Source organism: Furipterus horrens, unplaced genomic scaffold (genome assembly GCF_987537825.1).
Source record: "Furipterus horrens unplaced genomic scaffold, mFurHor1.1.pri manual_scaffold_17, whole genome shotgun sequence".
NCBI classification, from domain to species: domain Eukaryota; kingdom Metazoa; phylum Chordata; class Mammalia; order Chiroptera; family Furipteridae; genus Furipterus; species Furipterus horrens.
In genome coordinates this window covers 79,324,842-79,334,531 of record NW_028327187.1, presented here as the reverse complement: position 1 = coordinate 79,334,531, position 9,690 = coordinate 79,324,842, and the positions used below count along the sequence as shown (strand labels likewise).

The 9,690-nt window shown below is 45.7% G+C and overlaps 1 protein-coding gene across 5 annotated transcripts in view; it reads right to left on the bottom strand.

The window, feature by feature from the left end:
* Nucleotides 1-4,184: 4,184 nt before the first annotated feature.
* The window catches only part of PHF8 (PHD finger protein 8), a 122,800-nt gene continuing 117,294 nt past the window's right edge, over nucleotides 4,185-9,690 (bottom strand). For all 5 annotated transcript variants that reach the window (XM_090265368.1, XM_090265371.1, XM_090265372.1 and 2 more), the window contains 2 exons: nucleotides 6,535-6,871; nucleotides 4,185-5,631 (listed from right to left, as the gene is read on the bottom strand). In XM_090265368.1, the coding sequence (XP_090121494.1) occupies nucleotides 5,543-5,631; nucleotides 6,535-6,871 (426 nt within the window). In that variant the 3' untranslated portion in view covers nucleotides 4,185-5,542. The remainder of the gene's footprint in view (nucleotides 5,632-6,534; nucleotides 6,872-9,690) is intronic.

The following is a 9,690-nucleotide window of genomic DNA, read 5'->3' as shown; positions in this document are numbered from 1 at the left end:
CCTGGCTCAGTCTCTCCCTCCTAATCCACTGCTTTGACTGGCAAAGGGATCTAAAAAGCAAGTTGGATCACGCCATTTCCCGCTTTAAACCCTTTAATGGTTCTCTGTCACTCATGGGATAGACAAGTCTTTTGACAAACATCAAAATTTTATATCCTCCATTACCTGAGGTTTTAAAATAAATATTATGCCTACAAACTAATCAATTTTGATCATATGCCTACTCAAACAAAACACTCCTTCTTGGAGATTCTGCCTATGTTCCCTCAGGTGAAAGTCACAGGTGCAGTTCTACTGAATTACTTGTCTTATAAACACATGGGTTTTCCCCAACCCCCAAAATTTAAATTAATGCGATTGCCTTGGCTTGGAATACTCTTCCCATTGTTCTCTACCTGACTGGGTACCATATTTTTCGCTCCATAAGACACATTTTTTACTCTCCAAAAGTGTGTGTGTGAAATGTCTGTGTGTCTTATGGAGTGAATATTGTGTCACAGACCATCATGTGTATTACCTGACCTGTCAGCAGTGGCGACAGCTGTTAGAAGAGGAAGCGGCGGGCCCACGCGAAACCCCTGTGGATGCTTAAATGTCCCACTTTACTGCTGAATCTCAGGGCATCTGGTCAGTATGAAGATAGCGAAGAAAGTGATATTAGTGATTGTGAGGTTCCCAGAAAACTAGAAGAGTACTTGAACCTTAGTCTCTCCTCATTTCTTAACAACGATGGTTCTTAATACCGCTGTTGACTGCTGTTCACTTTACATGGTTGAAATATTATTGTTACATTTTATTAAATATTTTAGTACACCATTTGGTTCAGAATGTTTTTTCTTGTTTTCCTCCTCTAAACCTAGGTGCGTCTAATCGTCAGGTGCATCTTCTAGTGCAAAAAATATGCTAATTACTTTTCACCCTTCAGCTCAGACACCACCCCTGACAGGAAGCCTTACTGAATTCCCTGCTTCCCAGGGATAGATTCCCTGACCAGCATCCCATGCTCATATCTGATACCACACTGCCCCATACGATGCTCTTCTCCTTCACTCAGCTTTGTGGAGGGCAAGTGCTATTTCAGTCAACTTGGTGTAGACAGGGTTCTGATAGAAAGAGAGGGGCCTGCGCACATGAGACAGGGAATACTAAATGAGCAAGTAGAGAATGTGGGGTTTGTACGCAGGACAGGTCAGGGTTAGAGGGCTATCGATAGCATCCAGGGGTGATTCATCCTCCAACGCTTGCCGTCTTCTAGAGATTCATAGTTGAAATAATTCCATTTGGCAAACGTAGAACCTGAGACCTGGACAAATAACCTCCCCCAGATTATTTGTTTAGTTATTGGGAAGGCGCGATCTTAATGACAAGCCCTGTACACTTTTCTACTCCATACTGGAAAGATGGAAGACTGAATTTGGGTGTCCTTGTTCTTCCAATTTTTATAATTTTTAAATTCATTTTTATTTTTAGAGAGAGGGAATGGGAGGGAAAAAGAGAGGAAGGGAAGCATCAATCAGCTGCCTTCCATAGGCACCCTGAGGACTGAACCTGCAACCCAGATATGTGCCCTAACCGGGAATTGAACTGGTGACCTTTTGGTTTGCAGGACAACGCCCAACCCACTGAGCCACATCAGTCAGGTCTCTCCTTCCAACTTTTAGACAGGAGTCTCTGATTTACTGGCAACTCCTGCCTGGTTGAGAAGATCACCAAGACTCTAGCTTATCTAGAGTCTAAACTGAGGCTGGTGACAGTGCTTTGGCCCCTTAACTGGGGAGGCAGGAGGTAAGAGTTGATGAGGAAGAGAAGAACCCAGCCCACCATTCCTGCATGGGCTCTGAAATCCCTCCCCCTTTCCTGTTGCCTTTTTACCAGGAGACACAGTTCCCCATACCCAAGACAAGAACCTTCTGTATCCAAACCCTGCCTAATGACAAGAATCAAATTGGAAGGGCTGGAGGAGGGCATTTATCCAGTAGTTGTCAAATCCAGATAGCCTCATGCACAGAAGCAGAATCTTCGGGATGAAGAAATCCTGATCGGGTTCAAACTCCTTTTACAATGACTCTGAGACAGTAAGCAGGCTTTTCCTGGGTCACACACAGTGCGGTGGTAAATTTGGAACTGAGGGTCCCAATATTGCTCTGGGGGCTCTCCTCTGGACACAACTTTCAAGGCTACATTTTGCATAAAATAGATGCTTAATAAACACATGTTGGGTCACTGAGTCACAGATTTCCTAACATGGTGGGGAGAAAGAACATGAGTTTTGAAGTCAGGCAGATCCTGCTGTGGAAGACCACCGGCAAGCTTCAGCCTCCTTCGCTGTAAAATAGGCTATTAACTATCTCCCAGAGTTGTCAGTGAGGATTAACTGAGATATCCCAAGTGAACCCCCTAGTCCAATGCCCAGCACAGGGAAGGCGCTTAATAAATGGTAGTGGTCATCAGTGAGAGGTGGTAGAACTGTGATAAGAACAGAGTTTGAAACCAGGCTGGCCCAACAACTTAGGTCGTATGATGAGGGTTTTTTTGCCTCTTTCCTCATCAGTAGGATGAGTATGTTGGTGAGGATGAAATAAATCAATATACATAGAACACTAAGAGCAGTATCTGGGATATGTTAGCTCTAATAATTATATTCTACCCCTTGCATTGGCCCTAAGCACATGAATTAAGTTTATCCCAGAGGAATGAGAGAAAGGGGAGTGACAGAAAGAGGGAGTGAGAGGGAAAACCCAAAACTGCCCATTCGCACAAAAAAGATACAGGTGTCGCTACTAAAAACAGCCCATGTGAGCTATGGAAAGCCTTCTCAACAAACTTGTGAGGCCCCTTTAAATTGCTGCACCCTTTCTTTTCTGCTCACTATCCTTCTGAGTATCTGTTTGTGCTGTGTGAACTGTGTCTCTCGTGAGGGCAGGGGTCTTGTCTTCACTCCACCTTGATCATACAGTTGGGCACCAAGAAACTGCTGACTTGATGGGAAGGAGTTGGAGAGAATGTAAAGGGAAGGCGACGCTCCTGGACCCACCACCACCACCAGCACCACAAAAAGAATATCAAGCAAAGTAATTGCCAAGATAAATCACTTTTATCTCTATAGGAAAGGGAGGACCTAAAAAAAATATAAATTACATTAGTAACACAACATAAGAAAAAAACAGGGGGGGGGACCAAGACAAGTTGTATGATGCTATTCTAACCTGTTTATAAAAAGGCCCTGCATCAGAAAATCATAATCTTACCCACTTCTAAAAATATATTTAAACATGTACAGAAGCGGTGGGCTTGTTTTTAAATTGTTTGCTTTTTTGTAAAAATATATTAAAGGTGAATAGAAATCCTCTCTCCCCTCCTCCTACCCAACTCCCAGCTCTGTGCTGGGGATAGGAGACCAGAGGTAACTCACCATGTTCTAAACCTTGGTTACTACCACTCCTAACCCCTCCTCAACTCACTTCACTTAGAACCTGAAACATTAAAAAAGAAAAAAGCACACTAGCCTCTTTGGAAAAGCGTAACTCTGAGGGTAAACTTGCTTTTCATTTGAAACACAAAACAAACAGGAAGCTCTGAGAGTCCAACTAAACTAAATGGAAACCCAGACAAATGGAGGTTGGGTTTCAACTCCACAGAAACTTCTAACAAAGAAACAGAGGGAAAGAGGCCTGGAACTAGAGGAATTTGCTAGCAATTAGCTGCCTTTGAAAGATCAAGGGAGGGGATTGTTAATGAGCAGAAGGACTGGGGTCCTGGTCTTGGTTATAGCAGTCAGGGCCTAGTCAGGCAGTTGCCTACACAGGGACACAGGCTGCCCCCCTTCCCTCCCCTCACTACCCTCTGCTGCCTTGAAATTGCCAAGAAAAGCAAAGCTGGGCAGAAACAGAGGAGGGGAGTGGGGACCTCACGTGCTAAGGGGGAGGTAGCCAGGCTTTTTGCCTTTGGTGTGACTAGATGGAGGACTGCTTGGCCCCTGGGGTATCCAAGATAGAAAAAGCAAACGGGGCTAAGGGACCCCTGATTCTAAGGAAGGAGAGTAGGTAGGTGTGGGCTGTGGAGAAAAGATGAACTAGAGACACAAAGACAACAGGGGAAGTCTCACAAATTCCCTGTGGCCTGCATTCTAGCTGTGAAGTCCCCTAGAAGCACTGGGTAAACTGGGGTGAGGTTGCAGTAGGGTAAGGATGCATTCCACTTGGGCAGTACCAAAATGGAGGGAGTGGGACACTCTCCATCCAGTCCAGGTGCCAGGGAGGCATGACAGGTGAAGGCGGAGGGAGCTGGGGGAAGGGGTGGGCACTGTTTGGACAACAGAAATCCACAAAGGGAACAGGGGGAGGGAGGATCAGAAGATCGCTCCTTTACAGTTGAGCACCTCCTCTCCTAGGCTCCAGCTCCGGAGTGCTCCTCTGAACTCTGCTTGAGTGTTGACCTGACGTCTGAGAGTGCAGAGGCCCAAGAGTGAGGCTGAATTCTGTGGTCTTCAGATCAAGACATCAGGTGGGGAAAGAAGCAAGGAAGCTCCGGATGGAGAACCCAGGGCTGAGCTGCCTGCCACATCCTCCCTGGGAAGTCCACACTGTGCTCTGCCGTACAGGTGAAGGAAGCAGGCTGTGGAGCCCCCGGCTACCTGCTTCAGTAACAGGTGTTTCCAGCCTTTTAGGAGATGGTATTTCATCTGCTGGGACTCAGCCACAGCCACAGCCACAGCCACATGGATAATGTCCTGCAGGACCTCAAAATCCAGGCAAATCCCTGGAGCTCAGCCTGGGATGGGGCTTCTTCTGTAGCCACTCAAAAGTAACTTCCTCCAATAAGCTAAAAATTATGGTCAAAGGCTTAGGTGTCGATCCTCTCCCCATCCTGAGAAGTGATAGGAATCTCCTCTGCCCAAGATGTGTGAAGTCAGCCCATGACCTTTCTAGGCAATCTCTGGAAATGGCCCACAGTGGGGCAGTAAGGAGACTCTGGGCCCTCCTCTTTATTTCCATGAACCATTTGGCAAGAAAGGGCAGAGACGAGCCCCTTCTCCCAGGAACGAGTCTCGGGTGGGAAACACCCACTGGGCTGGGGGAAGGGAGGGGAAGGAAGAACGGGCAGAGATGGGCAGGCTTCTGGAGTTGCGGAAAGTGTTAAGTGCCAGGGAGACACCTTGGGGCCCAGGCTCTCCTCATGCCTTTCCTCACCCTACCTTGTGGCTCCAGGTGGGGGCAAGAGTAAAGGAACAACAAGGCTGGTGAAAGGGAAATGGCTGGAGCAGCAGAAAACAGGGTTCTAGTCAGCTTGAAACCTTTCCCATTTTCCTGTTGCTCAGAGGTATGGAGAAGGAAGGCAAAATGCTCTAGTGAAAGTGGGGAAGGGGTCGGAGGAGTCAGTGAAGAGGCCCACTGGGGAGTCCCTGCCTTTGTTCAGTTCCAAGACAGCAGGACAATGTGCCTCAGCACCTTGTTCAGGGCAGACAGGATCCAGGAATGCCCCGAGAGCTGACAATGGAGAAGGCAATGGGGGTGCAGGGGTGAGGTGCAGGACACAAGGGAGTTCACAGAAGTAGTTTGCCGTTTCTGTGGATTTTCAGGATGCGGCCGAGTCTCTGCTTTGCTGTGGCAAGGCCTTTTTTGGGACGCTTTCCTGTGGAGCAACGAAGAGGTAAGCAAATGCTATGGGAAGCTCTCCAGCACCAACTGTCCTCGAACCGACCCCTCCCCTGCTCCTCTGTCCAGTTTCCACATCCTTTTACACCTGGCTTCAGGCCCATCTTGGGCAGGAGGCTCTGCTGATCTACTTCCATCCAACACCACATGCATTGGCTCTTCTTATGACCTCCTGCAGCAGCTACAGATCCCCTGGTTAGTCTGTCAGGTTCCTTTTCCCCACTGATGTCTTTGGTCCAATCATTTTCCTTCCTAAATCCTATGCCTTCCTGTCCTCTTATCCTGCCCACCAGTACTGGACAAGTACCTAGTTAGTGATTATATCTCAGTGTCCCTGAAGTTGCCACCCTTGGAGCTTTGTTTCATTCAAAACCCCCATCCTCCTCACCCCAATGCCACACCAACGTCACCCGCTTGAGCTACGCACTCTAGGAACTGGGCTTTGAAGGTAAAAATGAGGAAAAAGAGGGCCCGAGTCCCTGACCTTCGCCTCTTCCCCTCCCCCCACATCAGATCACCTCCCATATCCCATGTGACCTCCTCCATATTTAATCAACCTATGACCTTCCTCTCTCCATTCCCTCTGCCAGAGCCCTGGGCTCTCCCAGTGCAGCTTAGACTTATGCATGTGCCTCCTCCTTAGACTTCTCACCTTCAGCCCACCCTCCACTCAGGCCACCAGAAGCATCTTTCTCAACCCCCATCTAAGCTAGTATGTTTAACACCAGTCAATGTCTCTTCATAGCCTATGAGATCAAGTTCAAGTACCTTAGGCTGGCTGCCAGTGTCCCTCCCAGTATTGTCACCTACCCATTGTATTGTGTTTGGAGCCAGTGGACCTAAGGTCCTTCTCAGTTCTATAAACATATGGCAACTGTACCTTGTCCTGCTTGATTGCTCTGGGAGCCGACTGAAGGGCGCCGCTGGGTCAAGAAGACACCAGGGGCCATGGGTGTAGTGCTACGGTTTGCCTGGGCCATGCCAAAGGCATTGGGACGAGCAGTATACTCGTGGTCGGCAAGGCTTCCTGAGAGGGCTTCTTGCTTAGGCTCAGGAGGAGGCAGGGGTGAGGAGGAGGTGAGAAGCTGCGGTGCGGTAGCCAGAGTTGGGGCTGGTGCTGCCACGCTGAGATTGGACTCTTGAGGGCGAGGCTGTTCTACCTCCTTCAACAAAGGCTTCTTCTTGATGTATTTTTTCTTCTGAGCCTTCTGTAGCTCCTGAAACACAAGCCAAGTGGGAGGGGGCAATTCAGGAGTGAAGAAGAGAGAATTTCCCAGAAAGGAAACTAGACAATGGTCAGTGTGGTTCTGCAATCCACCCCAGCCCCAGTCTAGCCCAGCCATATGTACACACAAACACAAAGGCCTTCTAATACCTGAGGTCGTCTCTTTGGTGCCATCTGTCCTTAAGTCATCACTGCCAGTGATTAGTACAGTAGCAACAGAAGGATAACTGAGTTCAGAGACCTGGGTTTTGGTACTAACACTGCCAGGTATGAGTTGGATCATGGAAACTTCTAATAATGATAGCTAAATTTATGCCAGCAGCTGAGGCACTTTAGATATGTTATCCTATTTACTTTCCATAGCAGCCCTGAGAAAGAAAATCCCTCAGATTACAGATAAGACAACTGAGGTGCAAGGACTAAGTTTCTTGAGCCCAAAGCCTCATAGCTAAAGAGCTGCTGAATCTAGGATTCAACCAGGTCTATTTGAACACCCACCCAGCAAACTTCTCACAATGGGACATCTGAAAGTAAAAAAGTAGTGGTAGGTTTGGAATAAGAGAAAACTTGGGTCCAAATCTAGATTCATCTTCCTAAGATGGATGACCTTGTTCAACTTACTAACCTCTCTGTATCTCGATTGCCTCATCTGTAAAATGGGCAAAGTAATATCTGTTTTTCGGGGTTGTCAGGAAGATTAAATAAAATAATGACATAAAAACACACAGTACATAATAAGTGCTCAACAAATGGTAAACTATTACTCTTATCTTTATTCCTTGAAATGGTGTCTCTTCTTCTTGCTGGTCTTTTTCTTTTAATAGAGGACTTGACAATCCTCTAGTTCACTGGCCTTAAAACCTTGATCTAGGTGGAGTGATGAATGAGTTGTGTCACTTCTCCCAGTATCTTGGATTTCATCCATCTATTGCTCTATGGATTTGATATCCACTGCATAGTAGGTACTTGTACTGTGGACATCTAGAGCTCTGAGAACCTGGAAAGGTGATGCTGAGAGCATGTCAACGACTTAATCTTCTGAAATGCTAAAGAGCCACATAGCAAATTACTAACTCACTAACTCAGTGATTATATTTATTTGCCTTCTTTTGGCAACACAGGCCTAGTCCTACCTTTGGAAGATATGACAAGCTGTGGCTGCAATAGGAATTTCTGGGGGATAAAAATAATAATATTAGTAATACATGCCAAGCACTGTTCTCTAATTTAATTCATTTAATACTCAAAAGAAGTATTGGAAGAATTATAATCCCATTTTAGGAGAAGAAACCAAGAGGTTAAGTCATTTTCCCAAGGTTACAGGACCATAAGTGGCAAACCTGGGATTGACACCCTAGCCACCTGGCTTCAGAATCTTTTCCCAGCCACACTGCTATTCCACCCATACTAAGAACTGTATTTCTGCCCCCATTTCTCTTATCTGAATCCAGAAATTATCTGTTCACACCTAGACCATGTAGCCTATTTTTTTCTACCTTTGTTGCCTATTTTATTCTCACATTATTCATCCAGATGCCCCACAGAAGACTAGGATGTCTTATGACAAGGCCTCTTTCACTTTGATATTTGTTTACTCAAAAGCCTAGCAAGTCTGCATCCAAGTTCAAACCCCCTGGTCTGACATTCATGATCTTCCACAATCTGGCAACCTACACCTACCCGACCCATAATGATAATGATGAAAAACTAACATGTCTACAGTAAATATCCTCTGTAGCAAATGCTGTTCTCAGAACATTTACATTATATATATTACCTCATCTAATCCTCAAAGTCTACAAGAAAGTTGAGGCACAGAAAATTTAAGTAATTTGCTCAGTGGTAGAGCAAGGATTCAAAATCGGGTAGGCTGGCTCCAGAATCCATTTCTTAATTTCTCTTTATCTTACCCTGCTCCTCAACATGAATCCTCCAATCCAGAAAGATCTGCTTATTCATTCATTCACTCATTCAACACTGGCTAAACATATGCTTACCATAGTGGGAACACCAAGTTAAGTTATATCTGCCCCCTACCCGTGAGGCACTTATAGAAAAGTACACTATGATTATAAGTACCATGCGAGAATGCTATGGGAACACAGAAGGATACTGAAATAAATTGGTGGTAGATGGTTTGAAGGCATGTTAGGTAAAGCATCTGGGAGGAGGGTATGATTCACAATGGCTAGTGCAAAGGCTCAGAAGCATGGGACAACCTGATATAATGAGTGAACTATGAGTACCATAGTGCAACTGTATACAGTAGTCCCTCTCCATATCGCGGTTCACTTATCATGGCCTCACTGTATCGTGGGATTTTTAAAAGTATTATATTTAATTATTTATCAAGGATTTTTCGCTATATCGCGGGATTTTGCAGTACTGTACACGTATGTTGTTAAAGTTACATAGGTTTAAGAGTGTAGAATATGTTTAAGAACATAAGTAGTGTTTATAAAAGAGTGGAAAAGGTTAATAAGGGACTGGGAAAGGTTAATAAGGGACTGGAAACGGTTTATAAGTATGTGGGAAGGGTTTATAAAGCCTATAAATACTAAAATAAATGTAAGGTTCCTACTTTGCGGATTTTCACCTATTGCGGGGATGTCTAGAACATGATATCCGCGATAAGTGAGGGAATACTGTATGTGGCTGGTGTAAAGGGCATGCATAAGAGGCTGGCAGGAGCTCAGAGAGGAGAGGTGACCAGAGACCAAATCAAGAGGACCTTGTGTGCTGTATCAAATTATCTCCTCCTGGAATACTTCCCTGTGCCCTCCAAAAGCTTAGTCTGCAAAACCCTTCCCC